The sequence below is a fragment of the Candoia aspera genome, chromosome 3 (genome assembly GCF_035149785.1).
Source record: "Candoia aspera isolate rCanAsp1 chromosome 3, rCanAsp1.hap2, whole genome shotgun sequence".
NCBI classification, from domain to species: domain Eukaryota; kingdom Metazoa; phylum Chordata; class Lepidosauria; order Squamata; family Boidae; genus Candoia; species Candoia aspera.
Window position 1 is genome coordinate 4798997 of NC_086155.1, and position 21283 is coordinate 4820279.

At 44.3% G+C, this 21283-nt stretch overlaps 1 protein-coding gene across 1 annotated transcript; it reads left to right on the top strand.

The window, feature by feature from the left end:
* The first annotated feature begins 1404 nt into the window (after positions 1 to 1404).
* LOC134492806 (tripartite motif-containing protein 54-like) lies at positions 1405 to 20849 on the top strand. Its single transcript, XM_063296916.1, has 10 exons — positions 1405 to 1572; positions 4528 to 4688; positions 7476 to 7641; positions 8706 to 8801; positions 10625 to 10858; positions 11855 to 11877; positions 11982 to 12106; positions 12807 to 13081; positions 16579 to 16806; positions 20159 to 20849. The coding sequence occupies exons 1-10, from the start codon at positions 1405 to 1407 to the stop codon at positions 20258 to 20260; spliced, it is 1578 nt and encodes a 525-aa protein (XP_063152986.1). The 3' UTR covers positions 20261 to 20849.
* The last annotated feature ends 434 nt before the right edge of the window (positions 20850 to 21283 follow it).

Consider the following 21283-nt stretch of genomic DNA (forward strand, 5'->3'; position numbering starts at 1 on the left):
TGATCTAGGGGTTCATCTCGACAGTTCAGAAGGAATCTGGTTCCTCACCCCAGTAAAGCTTTAGTAAAAATGAAACAAAGGGGCTTTACTTAAAGAGAAAAGAGGCAAACGGGGGTGGGGGGGTGGAGAGAGGAAAAAGATTCTGCTCCATATTGCTCAGCAGCCAAAGGCTAGCCCAGAAGGCAAAATTCTTCTGGCCTTGGAGATAAAAGAGGCACTATTCAAACTTTTCTCAAAAGAAAGGCAAAAAGTTGCTTGTAAAAATGACAAGAATCAACAGCCTTTCCAACAAGGCAGCCATTTTTTGATCCGCTGCCACCCAATTCCTCGGCCTCCCCCCTCAACTGCAAATTCAGTTTCGGATTAAGGAAAAGCTGGAGGGAATTTGGAGTGGGATGTGACCCAGGTCTACTGGAAAACACCCGAGGCTCATAGAGCACAGGAACTAACAGACCTTACAGCTTCTTTTCGCTCTGATCTATTCTTGTACCACGCATTCGTCCGTGTCAGCATAACATTCCCCTCTCCTGGCTGCAAGTCGTCTTATCTGCGAGCCAACGTTTGCTCCCGTTCTGTTCGGCTCCCTTGGGAACCTCTCTCACATTCAAGCCCTCCAACTGGCAGTCATGCCTGTTACAAGTGGGCTCTGCCCAGACTAAGCCAAGATTTTTAAACCGTGGTTTGCTAAATAAGAAGCAATTGCAGTTATGCTGAGCCATCACTCGTGATCTAGAGAACATACTGTAATGGTACTAAACCCCAAAAGCCACATGGCTGAGCATGGCGTGTGAATGGACTCACACCAATGTAACACTGCATTGCTCTCTGTTGTTTAGATCTGCTAGAGAAAATGAATTACCAATGGAAGAGAATCTCTGTAGCTCAGGGTTGAACTGTGGAGTCCTTGGTGCTCTCTGAGCTTGGTTGTTGGCTTGCAGACATTTCGTTGCCCGACTAGGCAACCTCTTCAGTCTGCAAGCCAACAACCAAGCTCAGAGGGCACCAAGGACTCCAGAAAATGAATTACAGAAGAAAAGATTTCCCAGTTACCTGATTTAAAACGAACCAGACTGCATCCATGTGCTGGAGAGAAGAGTTGCTTTTCTGCCCACTTCCAGACCTTATATCCAGACTACCTGCTTTAAGACATCAAGTTTTGTATCTGAGCTGAAATGGCCCTTTAAGGCAGAGTCGAAACTTAAACCGTTCACTGTCCGAGACGGTGGGGAGCATTGGAGACTCTGCTGTTATATTTCTGGAGCCTTCAAGAAGCATGTGGTGGACCTCTGGGGAGATTACACGGACACCTGCTTCTGGGGTTGTCCAGCTTTTTCCCACCACCGTGTCCTGCAAGGGCACACAGAAAAAGCTGCACCTGCATGAACAGTTGCCGGTTCCCTGGTCATGTCGAAGCACATGGAATACACTTCTTGCACAAGAGATTGCCCCACGATGGAGAACTTGGAGAGGCAGCTGATCTGCCCCATTTGCTTGGAGATGTTCACCAAACCTGTGGTCATCCTCCCGTGCCAGCACAACCTGTGCAGGAAATGTGCCAATGATATTTTCCAGGTTAGCTGGGGACTTGTCAAATCAGATTGTGGAAATGCTCTTCAGTGGGGAGCAGCTGGCTCTCAGAACTTAAGAACAGAGTTGGGTCAATCTTTGGAAGCTGGAAGACGCCCTCAGGGATTTCAGGGATTGCAGCAGATGAGACAGTGAGATGGATGGGATCATATCCTATGTGTTTGTGTGTGGCTAGGATTTTCTCTTTTTTAGAGGGAGGATTTCCTTTTAAAAAATACAATGAAGCCTACTTTAGACTTTGATTTTCATGGATTTCCACCTCAATTCAGCAGTACAGTTGTCAGGAGATCTGGGGAATACAAAAAGGTTCAGGGACTTTGGGTCATGTCCCTACACACACAGAGGGACTTTAGAGGAAGTACCAGAAATGCTGGGGGGGCGGCGGGAATTCAGCAACAAGGATAGAGATTCCCCTCCCACTAGCAAGCCAGATTGGTGTTGGAAAAGCAAGGTCCCTTTTTGAAAATAATTACAAGAATGACGTTATAGCCCAACTGGGAAGGGAGCATGATTGTGCTTTTTGCATGCTTTAAGTAATAAAGAATCTTTTTCACAATGTCAGGGCTGGGGCATTTTTTGACAATGCTCCAGATTCAGGAGAGAGATGTTGCTGGGAATGTACTTTGTGTTAGACCTTAATACGATTTGTTCAGTTTTGGCTTGCAGCAATGTGTGGATTCTACTATTCCAGTTTTGTGCGTTATGAGTTATAGCTTAACATGGAAACTCAGCCATTGGGTCTTCTACAACAAATCATGGCTTAGCATGTATTGTGAGCCTAGTTAATCTGTTATCACCCTGTGAATTTACTTAAATAATGGACATCCTTTCTAGAGCTCTCTGGACTTTTTTCCTCCTCTTCCTCCCGGTTCTGTGTTTTCCTTTGTTTGACTGATGGCAGCGCTTTGTTCCTGGGAAGTAGAGCTTCTGGAGTAGAAGAAAGGAAACAGCAAAGATGAGTGATGTTCTCCTGATCTTGGGACCTCTCATGGTGCAGGGAAGTTGGTGGCTTATCCCCAGAATGCTCCCTTCAGAGATGCCATTTGCAATATAGCTCAGGTTTAAAAACAGCTCAAGGAAGTCAGACAGCCACTTCCGGATTGGCAGAAGAACCAGAGGACAGCATGTGCTGAAAGGCCAAATGCTCCTGAGATCTCTGGGATGGGGAACCATGTTGCTCTGTCCAAAAACGGTTCTGAAATGGTGGAGAATGATCATAGGGATCCCTATACATTTCTTGCTACTCACTTGGTAATTACAGATTAATGGGGTTCACAGCACACCCTAAACCTGTGTTTTCCAACCTTGGTGACTTCAAGATGTGCGGACTTCAAGATGTATGGACTTCAGTTCCTAGAATTCCCTGCCAGCACCCATCTTGAAGTCACCAAGGTTGAGAAACACTGCTGCCTTTGCGCTATTGAATATCATGGCTCTGCTTCAGTCTTCTGTGTTTTGATTTCTTGCGAAAATAATATGCTCTTTGGCTGCAGCCGACCTAGTTAGTACCCTGCTTACCCCTGGGGGGCGAGCACTGAGCCGTTGACCTTTGCGATGTCTGTGCTGCAAGGAAGAGGGGGCATATCTCAAGTTCTTGGAAGTCTGCTTTGCTCCCCAAGGGCCTCTGATTCTGAAAGGTGAGATAGAGAGAAATACAAGGCGGGCCAATCCATCTTCTCTTGGAGAAAACGGGTTCCCGCATCTGACCCACTGAGCGCGCCAAAGCTTGCCAGCTTTCTGCTGTCAGAGCAGGGACGAGGGAAGGCAGCCCGCTCGGTTTCCTCCCCTCGCCATTTGTACGCGGGTGGCAGTTTTCACACAACATGCTTAACTTACCTACCCAAAGAATCCATTTTGGGGGGTTCCCATGAAACATGCCACGATAAACAGAGCCAGACAGGCTGGATTTCCCTGGACAGGATGTCTCAAGGTCCTCAGTCACATGGGCTCAGCTTGCTCCCCATCTGGAAGACCTCAATTACAACTCAACTCCTTCCCTTTCTCCTAGAACAGCGTTTCTCAACCTTGGCAACTTTAAGATGTGTGGACTAACTCCCAGAATTCCCAGCCAGCATTAACTTTTTTCCCCTTCTTACTTGTATGCTTTCCTGCTTCTGTTTTCCCTCTACTAACAAGGTGTTTGCTTAGTTTCCTGTTATTCCCCCCTGCCTTGTGTAGGAATGGTCTCAGAACCTTAGATAGTTCAACAGGTTTGAGAGCTGGGGAATTCTGGGAGTTGAAGTCCACACATGCTGGCTAGGGTATTCTGGGAGTTGAAGTCCACACATGCTGGCTAGGGTATTCTGGGAGTTGAAGTCCACAAATCTTAAAGTTGCCAAGGTTGAGAAACACTGTTCTAGAAGGTGAGAGGTGTTGCTGAGAGGATTTAACCAGAAACTGGGGGCTATCCAGAGTTTTTTAGTTGCTTTTTGGAGGACTGGGGAAAGCAGAGGATTATTGGGCAATGTGGAAGTGCTGTTTGTCAGACCTATGCAGTCTGTTGGATAAGAAAGGTTTCAAGCAGCATTTTTCAAACTTGGCAACTTTAAGATGGGTGAACTTCAACTCCCAGAAGACCACACAATCAACCCACCCACCCCTTTACATGTATTGCGCGTCACAATGCAGGTTAAAAAGGATAGAGCTTTGATTGCGTGGTTGTGTTGTATACATGCACACTTTCTAACTTCCAAAAGTTAAAAAATAATGTAAGTCAAAGTGGCATCCCAGATCTCTTGGTTTTACTATACCTAGAATGACAGTGTTACTTTTCTCTTTCTCCTTCTCCTTCTCCTTCCTTACAAAAGGCAGCTTTAACTAAATAAATATTTGAATTGTTTTGATTGCACTTGAATACTCCATGGAGAACTCTACAGCAAAGCTGCATCACCTACCTTATCTACTGATGTATCTATCATCCCGGTCTCTTGTACACCACAGTCTCGAGGGACAACCCTGGGGTCTGCAGGGAGATTCCGCTGCCCATCTTGCCGCCATGAAGTTGTCCTGGATAGACACGGCATCTATGGCCTGCAACGGAATCTACTCGTGGAGAACATCATTGATATCTACAAGCAAGCATCAGCAAGAGGACCAGAAAGGTTGGCTACCTTCTCGGCTATTCTCGGGATCTTCCATGCATCCCCAAATGTGGGCAAATTATCCCAGTGGGCTAGATCTTGATAGACTCTAAATGTGGGCAGCAGATTTGGCCAAATACAGAACTAACGAGGATTTGGAAACCCTGGGGAGAGCTTTCAGGTGTAAAGCTCCCCCACTCTTTTAAATTGGGAAACATCAGGATGAGGAAAGGGAGAGGAGTAGATGATGAGAACTCTGTTTCTGACCATTATAAAAATTTCCATCAAGGTTCTTGAACCCCAGTGCTTTCGAAGAGGAACACTGAATCCATAAGATTCTTGACAGTGCTAAATTTTGGTGCTGTTTCCTAGTTTTCTCTCCTCGAAGCATGAAAAGCAAAGACTTTGATGGAGTCTCTGCAGCCAGGGAAGATATAGTGTTGACTTGCACATCTGTGGTTTTAATGCAATTTAACCTCAAAATGGTGCTCAGTCGTTATTGTTCTCCAGCTTTTGCACCTATCCTTCCAAAATGTTATAGGACTTTTGCTATACGAAATCTACCCTTTTTGTTCCAATTTCCAAGAAAGGAGAAGGACCACGTTGTACAGAGTGGTGCAGGAGAAATGGAAACAAATTTATTTATTTATTTATTAGTTAAATTTATATTACCGCCCTTCACCCCCAATGGGGGACTCTGGCGGTTATCACCTCCCACTTGGAAGACTTGCCTTGCACAAAATCTGCTTCACCGATTCTTCTGAGATCTGGCAGCTCTCTCAGTAGGGCCACCTCTAAACTCTGGGCATCTTCCTAAGTTGCTCATAGAACAGATTAGACCAGCCGTTCTCAACCTTTTGGCCCTGGAGGAACCCTTGAAATATTTTCCAGGCCTCAGGGAGCCCCTGCACATTCAGGCTCAAAGATAGGCCAGGAGTTAACAAAATTATTATATTTGTTTCATGGACAGGCATGTGTATATGCATTAATAGTGTTTGTAAACTAAAAATAAAGAATGAAACTTACCTCTTTCATGTGGAGTTGCCCGAATTTGAAATAATTTTTTAAATGGTGATCTCCCAGGGAACCCCTAGTGGCCTCTCGTGGAACCCCAGGGTGCCACGGAGCCCGGGTGGAGTAACCTTGAATTAGAGAAAGCCTAATGGCTTCTGGGGACCTCTTTGCTGATCTGTTTTTTTTTCTTGCAAACTTTTTATTATCAAGCTAGGAGGAATCTGGTAGCCCCTTTTCCAACTAACAGGTTTTATTAAAATGCTGATTTTCTCCATCAAAAGAAAGTAATGGCAAACTATTTCAATATTGGTTCCCAGAAAGCCTCATGGACACATCGATGAAATGTCCAGGGGCTGAGTTTGACTCAAAGGAGACTTTCCCTTAAAATCTTAAAGATGAGAAAAGGCCTGGCCTCTTTGGATTTAAGGGGGCCTGAATCTATTATTCACCAAGGATTAGCTAGAGAGGGCCAAGTCAGAGGAGAAAAATCTTAATGGGTCAACTGTCGCACAGCAGCTGATTTTTCTCTTCTCCTCTGTTCTCTCTTCTGTTCTTTCCTTTCCCTTTCCTTTTGGAGGATCATGAAATATTTCATCTGACCACAAGAGGTCTCTGGTGTACCTTGTAAAAAAATTAGGACCAGTTTTTAAAATGCCCCCCACCCCCGCTTCCTACCCAATGGAGGTGCTTTACATAGAAAGAAAGAATTCTACTTTTATGAATTTCCAACTTACACCTGAAATAATTCAAGGTCAATGTACAAGGCTTAATGACCTTTCATTTAGTGAATGTCCAGAGTTACAACGGCTCTGAAAAACCCGACCCATCGCAGCATCCCTGAAGTCACATGATCATGATTCAGGCGCTTGGCAAGAATCATGCATTTATGATAGCTGCTGCATCCCACAGCCACATGATCGCCATTTTCAACCTTCCCAGCTGGCTTCCAATAAGCAAAATCAATAGGGAAAACCCAGCTTAATGGCCATGTGATTCACTTAATGACATCACAAACATGGTTGTAAAATTGGGTCCTGATTTCCTTAACGACCACATTGCTTAGCAACCTAAATTCCAGTCCCAATTGTGGTCATTAAGTGAAGACTACATGTAGAGGTTTTTCCATGTCCTGGAACAGGATACACTTTGGATCAATCCAGCCAAAAACCTCTTGATCAAATGCCCCCTTATCTAATAACCAGTTTCCCCACACTGTCAACCAGATGCTTCTGGGAAATCTCCCAAGTAGGATAGGAGTGATCCTGGATCTTTCTCCCCCACCCAAGAGCTAACAATGGGCTGTTGATGGCATCCTAGTTAAAAGACAACTTCCTGGCTGTATCTGAAGGGAGCATCAGCTGGATGAGCTTGCCCGAAGAGGACTGGCAAGCTAAGCAGGATCAGCCTTGGTCATACCTGGATGGGACACTTCCAGGGAATCCCAGAGAAGGTATCAAGAAAAGGTCATCACTGGTCATTACCATACTGTTGCTAAGGCAACTGCACTGAAATCACCTGGAGTTGGGACAGATTGGTGTTTCTCAACCTTAGCAACATTGAGTTGTGTGGACTTCAACTCCCAGACTAAATGGTGGTGCTATTTATTCACCCAGATTCCCCTTACAGATATCAGTAGAACTCACCTGACATTCTGATTATATTCAGCAGCAAAGATGGGCAAACAGACAATCCGAAAGCGTCCCCATTCTTTCTCACCAAACTGCTTATTCATTTTTCCCAATATTTTCACCTCTATATTCATTTTTCCCAATATTTTTGTTTCTCCTGTGACAGACCTCTGTTAAAAACCGAGCATCCAATCTGCGAAGAGCATGAAGAAGAAAGGATCAACATTTATTGTGTGACCTGCGCTGTTCCCACTTGCTCCCTGTGCAAGATTTTCGGAGAACACAAGGAATGTGAAGTAGCCCCACTGCAGGACATCTGCACAAAGCAGAAGGTTGGCTTCAGCCTGCTTATATTGTCATAAAATGGCGGACCTAACGTTTCCTCAGTTGCCCAGCATGTTTTAGATCAGCCTCTCCACCATCGGAACATGTGGGCTTGCCATTTGCACCATCTCCAACCCATTAAGGGGAATTATTGGATCTGTAGCCATAAAATCCTGGATTTAGAAGGAATCCTGTGGACCAGCCCTGGATTAACCATTCAGCAAAATAAGCCCAGTCTTAGGGCACCAAGGGAAGGGGGGCATCACGGAGTTTTCCTCCCTAGCTATCGTGCCCTTAGTTCTTTCACTGCCACACTGGACTTCAATGTTTTTGTAATTGTCCTGATCTGCCAGGTGTGACTTTAATCTGCATTGCTAAATAAAAATTCTTTGCATGGTGAGTGACTGAAGTTTAAAAGTTTGGTTTGAAGGTGTCATCTGATGATGTCACGTCCATTTCTGTCTCATGGTGAGAGTTCCACTTCTGTTGAAGGGCCCCATAAGGCCAAAGGCATCAGTTGGCCTTATTCTGGCCCTGCTTTTGACCACTGTTTCTCAACCTTGGCAAGTTAAAGATGTGTAGGCTTCAGCTCCCAGAATTCCCTAGCCAGCATGCTGGCTGGGGAATTCTGGGAGTTGGAGTCCACCCATCTTAAAGTTGCTGAGGTTGAGAAACACTGCTTTCGACCACTGAGTGAAGCCCATCATCAGTGCAGGAACCCAACTTAAAGCATCCTCGACAGACGGCTGTCAACTTCTACTTGAACAAATCCAACAAAGGGAACCCCCTGCCACCTTCTCAAGTCAGGACTTCCACAGTTATTGTGAGGAACCTTCTATCATTCAACCCCATTTCTGCTTAGCTTGATGCAGGAAACAACTCAACACTGGGTGTCTCCCAACACAAAACATTGGTATGAGCGTAGTAAATGATCTGTGGGCTTAGATTACATTCTGCAGATGATCAGTATGAACTGGGGAAGAGTTCCTGGTACCTTTTCTGCTTGAGGTGTCAAGATGGTTGACCAGGATCTTGACTGCCAGGCCGTCTGCTTCTGATCTCTCCTATCTAGGCAGAGCTGACTGATGGAATTGGAGCCCTTGTGGCAACCAACGACAGGAGCCAAGCCTATGTTGGGGAACTTCAAGGCAGATGCAGGAATATTGAGGTAGGCCATTACTCATCATCCCCACTTCTGAAGATCAGGGATATCTTCTAGGCTTCTTTGACATGCCCAGACATTTTCAGTGGCTGCGTTCACACAAGATGGTTAACTGGAACAGAGGAATACCATAGCACAACATGCTAAGTTACCATTAACCTTGGTTTGTGTTCTGTTGCTTGGTATATTATGCAGACCCAGCCAATCTGGTTAGTCTCTTGTGAGAATCCAGACATCAGTTTATTTTATTTTATTATTTTATTTTATTTTATTTTATTTTATTTTATTATTTCTCATATTTCTACACTGCCCATCTCGCAAGCGACTCTTTAATCTGGTAACCAGGTTAAATACATTGCCTGAATCCAGGCAGAGCTTTTGCATATAGGGTGAATGGTGGCCTCTCTGCCCTTAGTTAGATAAATCTGTGAATGATGTTTTCCTTTTACTTCCTGTCTTAGCTGTGCTCCTTCCCTTTTTTGGCCCCAGTTTAAAGTAAATTTATTTTTCATCCATGTCCAGTTTGTGTCAGCTGCTGCCTCTCTGAGTCTTCACCTTTGAGCTGTAATGTATTTCTTCACCCCCCTAATCTGGGTATAAAAGGGTGGAAGATTAAGGCCAAGAGATGGAGTGAATAAGGATGCATAAACAGTAGAAGGCCCAAAAGACTTTTCCCTAACTTGTTTGATGGCCTAATTCTATGTGTGATTCAGGATGAATCAGGTATTTTTGAGAGTACTGTGAGGAAAAACATCTCCCCGGGGCAATTTCAAAAATTCTGAATTCCTTTAAGGCTTTTTCTCCCCCTTCAAGTGGCTATAGATAAGTGGCTTTTTAAAAAATCAAGTAAATTAAGCCAAATAAATCTCCAGAACAGGTGGGTGGAATTCAGATACTTTTCAAAGGTGTGGTAGCAATGGCTTTTTTTAAAATGCAGAAATGATTTACCCTCCAGGAATTAAAATCTGTCATGTTTTTTTAAAGTATGCTATCTCTTTCTATTAGAAAGATACCTATGCTGATGTGTTAAAAAGTAGTTTCAGGAATATCTGCACAGGGGGTGGGGTTGTGTCAAGAAAGTAAAGATGGTGGCCATGACCATGTGATTGAAGCCTTGGCCCTTTAAAAGGGGTGGAGCTTTGCACCGTTACAGCCACCATCTTGACTTTTTTGACCACCGGTGAATGCATCTGCATGTTTTGTAGCTACCCACCATTTTTCATCCTGAATATGTCTAGGGGCTTTTATAGGATCCATTCCAGGTAGTGAAATTAAATATAATTCCAGAGGCTGGCTCTTTGGCCTGCTTTCCAGTTTGTTTGTTTGTTTTAACCTTAAAATAACCTGTTTCTGAATGTCTGTTCCAGCTGGAAACCTTTTCAGCCTAAGGAAAAAAAATCCAGCTATGTTTTGTTTGAACACTCTACATTTAGAACAAAAAGCAGTTTGAGTTTGCTCCTCTGAGAGAGCCACGTTTAGTGCCCAAGGGTAAACTGAAACTCTCGAGTCCTCTTCACTCACATGTAAAGGAAGAGCAGGGAGTGACTGCACCAAAAGCAGGAGCTGCATCCTTAAGCTGCATTTCCACAACATACTTAACCAGGTTATGAGATTATCCCGTTTTCTGGGGTTACACAACAGAGTGACTCATAAGCTAACCATGGGCTGGGTTCAGACAACACGATCAGCCAATGCAACAGCTGTATCTTCCACCGGCCTGGCAGAGTGTGTTGTTGTGCAGACCCAGCCTAAGGGACAAACCATGGTTTTATTAGACTGGATAGACCATCCGGCCTGGATTGATTGCCTGATCTTTCCCTTTCGAGCAGGCTAACTGCAAAGCTCAGAAGCAGGCGCTGTGCGAGAAGTTTGACCGGATGGGGGCTATTTTGGAAGAGAGGAGAAAGATCATGCTGCAAAGGATCACTTATGAGCAGGAAGGCAAGATGCAGCATTTGAAAGCACTGAGCAAAGTGTGCAGTGACCACATTGAATCTTCTTCCAAGCTGGTGGACACAGCCCTGCAATCCATGGAAGAGCCTCAGATGTCTGTTTTTGTGCAGGTAAGAGCCCTGGAATCAGTAAAATGTAAAAAAAAGAAAAGTAAAATGTTATACACACACACACACACACACACACACACGTGTATATATTTCTTGACTTATGACCATTTGTTTAGTGATCGTTCGATGTTACAATGGTGTTGAAAAAAGTGACTTGTGACTGGTCCTCGCACTTACGACCATCACAACGTCTGTGCGGTCTCCTGCTTTGGTGCAGACAGCCTCATTAAAATATTTTGTGTTAATTCAGTAACCAGGTGAAATGTCTGAATGCTGCCAGTATCTCAGCTTTAAAATCCAGCAGCATCCAAAGCGCTGTTAAACATAGAGGGTGTCTGACCTTCTAAATGGGGCCAGGACAAAAAATGAAATTAAATTTAACTGCACTGATATTGGAATACAATTAAAATGATAGGTATTTCATATAGAGATATTAAATATATCTTGAATATATTAATATATATCTCTACCAATATGATATATCAGAGAATGTAGATCTTTCATGTGTTAATAATGTTTCCCTTCAGATTAGAAAGCATTATTTCATTACAATTTGGGGTGTCTTCGAGATCCACACCAAACTTCTGGGGTACCACACAACTGTCTTGCTACAAGGCTGTGCACCTTTAGCTAAATTAGCTCCATATGTTCAATTTGTGACATTTGAACTCTTAAACTCAGTCAGTTAAAGATCTCCTGGGCATCTTTACTCCATATGCTAAGATTGGTTAATGTTACCCTTCAGTTTTGGACAATGGGGCTTAGCTGTTTGAATGAACCCAGCTTGTTGACTTAAGTTATGTTCCCAGTTATCATGTGACTCCAGAAATCGGGTCAGTCCAATCACTAATGAAGGATGTCATATGAACCCAGTTCAGCATTTAGGGTAGCAGAATCTAGAACTCTTCATCCTTTTTCATGCTAGTTTTTTTTTTTTTAAACTTGATTTTTTTTCCCCATTTATCTTCCTCTTGTCTCTTTTTTCCAATATATCAGAATGCCAAAGTTCTCATCAAAAGGTAAGTAGGACTCATTCTCTTACAGTATCCGTGCCTTGGGGAGTTGAAAAAAAAAATGAAGTTTTCCACCTGGGGGCGCTGTAACTTATCCCTCCTTATCCCAGGATTGGGGAGATGAGCCAGAGCTGCAAACCAGAAGTCTTGGAGCCAGGATATGACAACATGGAGCACTACACAGTGGACTTCAATGCGGAGGAACGAATTCTCTATCAATTGGATTTCATTAAAGGTGGTGAAAAAGCCCTTCCAGGCATCAAAAATGAAAATTAGGGATGATTTAAACCAGTTTAAAGACTCCATCAAAAGACTTAGCCAGTCGTGCTCTAAAAGAAAGTACTGTTAAAAGCCCAAGAGAATAAGATGGGATTTTCCTGGCCCCAAAATATAGTAAGGGAAGTACTATGTGTATGTTTTAGGAAGGGAATTCCATACTGTTGCATCACCAAAATTACCTCTCAGAAACCCCAAACAGCCATATAAACCTGGGATATTGATGAGTATATTGAGTATGATGAAGTTCCTAATTGCTGGAAACGTCTATCTAAAGAAGAAGTGAATACTTGAATGTCACCCAGTGGCATTTTAAACCTGAACTGCACAAATGCTGCACCCATATGGTGAGGTCATGGGAAAGAGCGCCTTAGGAGAAGTTCTTCACAGGAGTATGGGGACCTTCAGCTTCCCAGGGCAGTGTAGCTTCCCAGTTGAAGCTTGACACATGCCAGTAGTGGGGAGGGATTCCTCCCATTCTGGATCCCATTCTGGATCCCATAACCCAGAGCGCTGATAGTGTTGACAGAGCCATGGACACTGGAGCCCCTAACGTGACCTGAAGGAGAATTTTGGATTGGACTATGTGATTACCACATGCTCTCCTCAGCCATGAAGTTGCTTTGATCTTCATACCACCAGTTCTGTCTTTGTTCTAGTTGAAGACCCTGAAGCGGAGCCTGAAGAAGAAGGGGGCTGTGGGGAACCAGAGGACACTTTAGGAGAGGCTGAAGCAGGAGCTGGTGAGAGGAAAGAGGACCTTGAAGACCTTTTTGCCCTTGGAAAGGAGGAGCAGGGGCAAGGAAGATCTCTTCTGGCCAATGGGACTCTGAATGGTGCTGCTGATGGGGCAGTAGCTTCAACCCAAGAGGTCACTCAGTCTCTAGCTGAAACTATGGCTGGCAGAGAAGGCCGTCTGTGGGCTACCCAGCAGGTAAGATCCAGGTCCCAATCTCCTGATTCAGAAACCAGACTCATAGAGCTGAAAGTCATCCACTCCACCCCCTCGGCTCTTCCGCTCTCATCTTCTTTCTCTCTACTTTCTTTTCCCTTTGCTCAATTTAATTTCTATGCAAAATTCCCCAGTTCACTCCCCTGGTTTGCTCACTCAAGGAGCGCAAGTCATTCCACTTTATCCTGGTTTGCTCAGACCCCAGCTTGAACACTGTGTTACTTGGCACCACTAAGAAGGATTACTAGAAACTGGAAGAGGTTTCTTTTTAATTTCTTTTCTGTATTGCTTTTTGAGATAATCGCAGAAAAAACAAAAACAAAAAAAATACACAGTAACATACATTATCAAAAAAATACACAGCAGCTGCTTTAAAAAGTGAGAAAAGTATAACAGAAAAAGTAAAATAAAAATACGAAATACGTCATTACAACAATAGTTAAAATTGCAGAGAATAAAGAATTTAAATAAGAGGGAGGTAGATTCCAGGGAAACGATAAAAGAAAAATCAGCAGTTTGATGGTGGAACCAGTCATTTCTTCTTTTATTCTTACTGTTCCTATTAATTTTGGTTTTTCTGAGTTTTAGGCTCTGGTCCTATGAGAACTGAAGTAATTTTTAAATTATCGATATTTTCCCTTTTTTCTTATCATGGAGGTTTTACTATTATTACTATTATCATCATCATCATCATCCAGAGATAGTGGGCTCCTTTTCAGTCGAACTCTGGACATGCTCAAGCAGAAGCTAAACAACCATCAGTCAAGGATGATATATTTGGATTCCTTCATTGACCTGAATAGCATCTTCCAGTTCTCGGACTCCATGAAATCATATTGGGGGTTGAGATTTGGTTCTGAAATGGATTGGGGAAGGTTTTTTTTTTCTTGTTGAGTCACTCTTGGTCTATTAGCTCAGCAAGGTGGCAGGTAGGCCGAGTCCACCTGAGTCAGACCACGTTCATACTTGGATGGGAGACCACCAGGAAAATCCCAGGAGTGTAAGCAGACTGTGAAGTTGAAACAACATCCCAGAAGAAGACAGTGGCAAACCACTTCCACACTGCTGACAAAACTAGGTGCAGGTTAATACAGTTACATTTTTAAAGGCGTGTTTCGCTTCAAGAAGAGAAGGCTAAGGGGAGACATGATAATGGTCTTCTAATACCTGAAGGGCTATCACCGGGAAGAGGGGGTGGATTTATGCTCTGCAGTGCCCCAGGGTAGGACAAGAAGCAGTGGGTGGAAGCTTTGCAGAGGGAGATTCAGACTGGAAGTGAGGAGGGACTTCTGACCATGAGAGCTACACAGCAGTGGGACTGCCTGCCTCTTGAAATCATGGCTGCTCCATCATGGGAGGCTTTCAAACAAAGGTTGGACAGCCATTTGTCTGGTCTGAGGATTCCTGCCCTGGGCAAGGGATAGGCTAGAAGAAGACCTCCAAGGTCCTTTCCAACCCCATGAATCTATGAAATCCATACTTATGCACACACAATTAAAATCGTGCAGAAAACCTCTCTTTCTTCATGTGGAATAACATCTGTCTGCTTTATACTATTTTTGTATCCATTTGCAAAACCAGAATTGGTAGATTTATCTGCCCTAGCTGGAGCTCTTGGAAGAAACCCCTCCAGCAATTTCTCATATCTGTAATGTGAAAGCAAATATTGCAGAAGTGAGATGGTGCATGGCTCTTAGCTCAGCCTTCTTCAGCCAAGTAAGATCCAGTTCCTACTGGAAGAGCTGATGCAGCCTTTCACCACTATGCATTTCTGGCCAAATGCTGAAGGAAAAGTCTACAGGTTTTTGACTTGGTTTCCTGTTGGTTGATTGGTTTCCCTCTACAGATTGATTACCACTATAGGTAGTCCTCACTTAACGACCACAATTGAGACCAGAATTTTGGTTGCTAAGCAAAGCAGTCATTAAGCAAATCTGACCTGATTTTACACCCTTTTTTGCAGCGGTTGTTAAGCGAGTCCCTGCAGGCATTAAGTGACCCACATGGTCATTAAGTGAATCATGTGGTTCCCCATTGATTTTGCTTGCCAGAAGCTGGACAGGAAGGTCAAAAATGGCGATCATGTGACCACAGGACGCTACGATGGCCATAAATGCAAACCAGTTGCCAAGTGCCCAGATTGTGATCATGTGACCATGGGGACACTGTGACAGTTGTGTGAAGACTGGTTGTAAGTCAGTTTTTCCAGCACTGTTGTAAGTTCGAACCATCACTAAAAGAATGGTTGTTAAGTGAGGACTACCTGTAATTGTTCTTTGTCACCTTTTGCAACGTACCATTTCTCAGTGACTATGTTGATACAACACACTTAACTCAGATCAGTGAAAGACCTAACAACTGAATTTGCATGCCATGAAGAGCCTGGACAAACACAACCACTTGGTTACCAGATGGTTCAATGTATTAGTTCAGGTTAATCATGAATGGTCTATCCCGTTGTGGATTTGAGGGGTTAGTTAGATTCTCATATTCTCAATGGTTCTTATACCCACATCTTTCAAATTTCTGATAATTCTCATACCCAGCTAAGCAACATTTCCCCTTCCCACTGTGCTCGGTGCCATCTCCAAGTTTGGCTAGAAATGACAAGGGGTAGAGATCTAATGGGAGGTTGGGAAGCCTAATACATCTCCAACCTTGGGCCAGTCTCTCTCTCTCTCTCAGCCCAACTCACCTCACAGGGTTGTTGTTGTGGGGAAAATAGGAGGAGGAAGGTGTATGAGGTCTGTTCGCTGCCTTGAGCTATTTATAAAAATAATAAAGGCGGGATAAAAATAAGTAAGTAAAATCACATTGAACATTACCACAAAGCTATGATCGATTAGACTTTGATGCGATGGACTTCGCATATAACAGAGGAAATATTCTTAGTGATTTACATCATTTCTTTAATGACCACAGAAATGATATCAGTTACTGAGGTGATGTCTCTCCAGTTTAAAGTTTGGGAATAACAGATAACTCTTTCCCCTGAGTGGCTCATTAGATCAAGATTTTGCCATAATATAGCCTGTTTTGGGAGACATGTATGTTAGGGGAGCACTGGTGGTTTGCTGGCTAAGGTTTAAGTTCAGTGGGTTGTGTGAACCCAGCTAAGAAGTGTCTTGGAAACTCTGCACTCTTTCTACAAGGAAATGGGTAGATTGATACCTTTTCAGCCCCCTAAACTGGGGTTTGTATTATACAATACAATACAACAGGGTTCCTCAACCTTGGCAATTGTAAGCTGTGTGGACTTCAACTCCCAGCTTTGCTGGCTGGGAAATTCTGGGAGTTGAAGTCCGCACAGCTTAGAGTTGCCAAGATTGAGGAACCCTGATCTAGAGCAGATTGATTTATGCTAGATAATCAGATATAGAAATGTGTTCAAAGCTATCACAACATTTTCAAATCCAAGAGTTTGTTGAACATCCAGATTTACAGCCCTTTTTCATCTCCTGGATATGTATATATTTTAGAGTCAGATGGATGGAGGATTCCAGGTGACTGACTCCAGGTCTCCATCACCTCTACCTGAGGATGACTTGACGGATAACGTACTTACTCAAAGCATGGGACAACCTCATGGAGAAGCCTTCAGCACCATGGACAGCTCAGCAGGGAATGAAGAGGGTGGTGGCCAGGACTGCAGCCAAGAAGCTGAAGCAGAACATCTCCTGAATGGAATGGCATCAACCACCAGCCAGGTTTGGTACCATATTAGCCATTGAGATTCCTCTGAGCAATTGGATGAAGTCAGATCATGAGCCCCAAAAGGTTTCTGGGCCCTGTGAAAAATTGTGTGCTTTTCTAAACTGTTTGTTTGTTTGTTTGTTTGTTTATTTATTTATTTATTTATTTATTTTTCACATTTCTATCACCGCCCATCTCCCCCTAAAAGGGGCCTCTGGGCGGTTTACAATAAAATTCACCTTAAAACCTAACATCATAAAATCACCAATATTAAAATAATAAAAAATATAAATATAAACTCCAAGTGGGAGATTTCCATTCCGTCGGGAGAACTCTGCATCACCAGCCACCCCCAGGAAGAGCTATTGCCCTTCCCATCCCAGGCGAGGTGGCAAAACCAGGTCTTCAAGCCCCTCCAGAAGGTCGGGAGCGAAGGGGCCTGCCTCACCTCGGGGGGCAGAATGTTCCACAGGGTGGGCGCCACTGCAAAGAAAGCCCGCCTCCTGGACCCTGCCAGATGAAATTCTCTTACAGACGGGGTCCGCAACATGCCTTCTCTGCACGATCGGGTGGGACGGGTTGATGTTATAGGGATGAGACGGTCCCTCAGGTAGCCTGGCCCCATGCCATGTGGGGCTTTAAAGGTGATAACCAACACCTTGAATTGGACCCAGAAGCAAACTGGAACCCAATGCAGCTCACGCAGTAGAGGTGTTACATGTGCTGACCTTGGAGCCCTCATCACTGTTCGCGCAGCTGCATTTTGGACCAACTGAAGCTACCGGATACTCTTCAAGGGTAGCCCCATGTAGAGCGCATTGCAGTAGTCTATATGGGAGATGACCAGGGCATGAGTGACTGTCTGGAGGGCATCTCGATCCAGGAAAGGGCGTAACTGGCGCACAACCTGAAGTTGTGCAAAGGCCCTCCTAGCCACGACTGCCACCTGCTCTTCGAGCAGGAGTCGTGAGTCCAGGAGGACCCCCAAGTTACGCACGGGTTCTGAATGGGGCAGTGCAACCCCATCCAGAACTAAAGATGACAACTTCTCGGATACCGAGGAGCCATCAATCCACAACCACACCGTCTTACCAGGGTTCAGCTGAAGCCTGTTGCTCCCCATCCAGGCCCCCACAGCCCCCAGGCACTTGGAAAGGGCAGCCACAGCATCACTTACTTCACCCGGGATGGAGATATACAATTGAGTATCATCAGCATACTGATGGTACCTCATCCCGTGGTGACGGATGACCTCACCCAGCGGTTTCATGTAGATGTTAAACAGGAGAGGGGAGAGAACCGAACCCTGCGGCACCCCACAAAGGAGGGGCCATGAGCCCAATCTCTCCTCCCCTATTAACACCGACTGGGACCGGCCCTGGAGGAAGGAGGTGAACCAGCACAGAACCACGCCACCCACCCCCAACTCCCTGAGTCGTCCCAGAAGAAAACCATGGTCGATGGTATCGAAAGCCGCTGAGAGATCATGGAGAGTGAGGATGGACGCACTGCCTCCATCCCGCTCCCGCCAGAGGTCATCCATAAGCGTGACCAATGCAGTCTCTGTCCCATTGCATTTTATTGCATTTTTAACTTTTCTTTCATTGTCCCTTGAGGTCACTCCTCCTTTTCTCCATGCAAAAATCTTGTGAGGCATGTTTTGGTTGAGAGAAAGTGACTGGTCCAAATTTCCCCATGAAGTAAGGACCTCGGTCAAGGTTGGCTTGATCTAGCTGCAGTTGTCTAATGGCAACATCCTGCTGGCTCTCTCATAAACATAAAAGTTTTCTTATCTTATTTCTGAAACATGAGCAACTTAAGAACTAATAAAATAATTTATTTTGTTCCTAAACTTGCCTCAAAGACCATGAGAAAAGCTTTGTATGGGACTGTGAGGCAATGTAGACCTGGCCCTGGGAATGGAGAAAGGGAGAACAAGCTATTAAGAGAGGCGTTTCCCAGAAAATCACTCAGAAATAAACTCAAAATAACCCTTTCTTGATTGTGCTTGGCATAAGATGTGGTAGAGAGAAACTCTGAGAGTTCAGAAACAGGTACAGCAGGGATTTCAAGAATGCTCTTTATTAGTGTAGGGTATTACAACACAATCTTAAAAGCCTGCAACGCACATAAAAAACAGGCAGAGCTTTGATGCACCATCATGGCTGCCATCTTGACTTTTTTGACTATACCCTGGGGACACTCCTGCCCCCTTCCCACTTTCATCCCAAAGCAGCTGGAGGGGTCTCTATAGAAGTGGTTATAATGAGCCATCAGGATTGATAATCACGGATATACCAACTGAAGAGAATCTCTGTAGCTCAGGGTTGAACTGTGGAGTCCTCGGTGCTCCCTGAGCTTGGCTGTTGGCTTGCAGGCGTTTCATCACCCAACTAGGCAACATCTTCAGTGCCAGTCAGTGAAAATGCTAGCAGTGATGAAGTTACCTAGTTGTGTTATGAAACATCTGCAAGCCAACAGCCAAGCTCAGGGAGCACCGAGGACTCCACAATCAGGGATATCCCCCCTGCGTTAGCCTGGCCCTGTTCTAAAGGTTTACTAATACTTCTTCTTGCACACATTGGTGGCCATGGCTACATCTTGTCATAGTGAGTTCTGCAGTTCTGTGGCAAACACAAGTTGTGATTTGGGCAGCAATTCCTAGCAGCTGGCCCTTGCTTGATTTCCCTACACTATGCATACTAATCTGGCCATTTGAGAAGGATAAAACGACAATCACTAAGAGCAGGTGCTCACAGCATTGTTTTGGGATGAATAAATGCTAAACCAAAGGGCCGCCAGTTGATCCATACCTAACCCTGACCCACTAATTACGAAGGTAAATACAGCACACATTTTTATGGCATCAAGTTTATGTTTTATTCTTCACTGATTTCTTGCACACACCATCCTAGAAAGATCTTCGAATACTGTTCAAGGGCTACATTCACCGAACACACTTGATGATGTATGTACATTTGTACTACGTTTGTATCAATTTTCCAGGCTCATGTAATACATTAAACCATAAACTAGCCAAACAGGCTGGTTCACACAATATGCTAAGACAAACGCCTAACCAAGATTATCACTAAGTAGGCTTAGTGTTTTATGCGAATGCAGCTTCTAGACCTTTGGTTGACCTGATATACTGTGTGAAAAGTCTAGAGCGGTGTTTCTCAACCTTGGCAACTTTAAGCTGTGTGGACTTCAACTCCCAGAATTCCCCAGCCGGCATGCCGGCTGGGGAATTCTGGGAGTTGAAGTCCACACAGCTTAAAGTTGCCAAGGTTGAGAAACACCGCTCTAGAGCTTCTTCTTATTGTTGGAAGCCATTCCTGACTCTGCAATGCTTTGTTTTTTCAGGGTCCTGTCTCCAATCCCACAGCTGACCTATGGAGGAATGAGGACTTCACGGAACCTCTCCTTAGCAGCTGCTTCAATCCTACTCTTTGGCTCCACAATTAAGGGAAGTTGGTGGAAGATCAGCTCTGCCCCACTTCTCTGGCTCCCTGCTGACATTTTTCTGCAATGCAAACTTCCAAATCCCTAGCAGAGTTTGGAGCATCACCCAATCAGATCTTCCTGCAGCAAGACAAGAAGCTCCATTGCAAGAGTTACAGATCCTGAACTGCAATGTCACAATTAGCGAATGAAGCATATTTAACTAGGGATGGGTCATCTTTATGGCCTGGTAGGGTTTCACCGGCACTGTCACAAAATGGCTGCCCCAATGGTTGTAAAAGTAAAGATGCTCCTAAGCTAAGCTCAACTCTGGCGACTTGAAAGACAAATCCATGTAGGTTGTTCTGTTTTGTTTAGCCACATCACAGAAGTGACTTGCCATTGTCTTATTCTGGGATGTTTTTAATGACTTCCCAATTGTCAACCTCCCTAGGCAGACCACGCCAACTCCACATGAAGACCAGAACTACACTTTTTTTTTAAGAGGCCATAATAACAGAACCTTTCAAGTCTGATTGTGCTGTACCTCCCTTCCTTATACCCCAATAAATCAGAGTGACACTCGCCCAAGCAGCTTCTGAATATTACCTTGTTTCCCAGAACTTAAAGAATGGTTTGGCCCTCTTTGTCTAGGTAACTGCTCTTGCATATTTCTACAAAGGTTGTATTCTTACTCTTTACAAGTCGTGAAGATACTGGAGTAGGGACTGGAAGACCCAGCAGAGGCATCCACAGTGTGTGTGTGTTTGTGTGTGTGTGTGAAAAGTGTCCAAATGTGATCATTTGATCAAAGCCCCAACCCTCTTTAGGTGGGCAGGGCTTTGATAATGCACTCATGGTACCATCTCGACTTTTTTGACCCCTAGAGGATACCCTTTGTCCAAGGGATGGAAATACCCCCCCCCAAAAAACATTTACCTCCAGTTCCTACCCAAACTATATAACTCCCATTCCATCTTCTGTCTCACTCATGGTCTAAATACGGATGCTAAGCTCAAGGGAAGAAGAAAAAGAGGTTGTTCTATT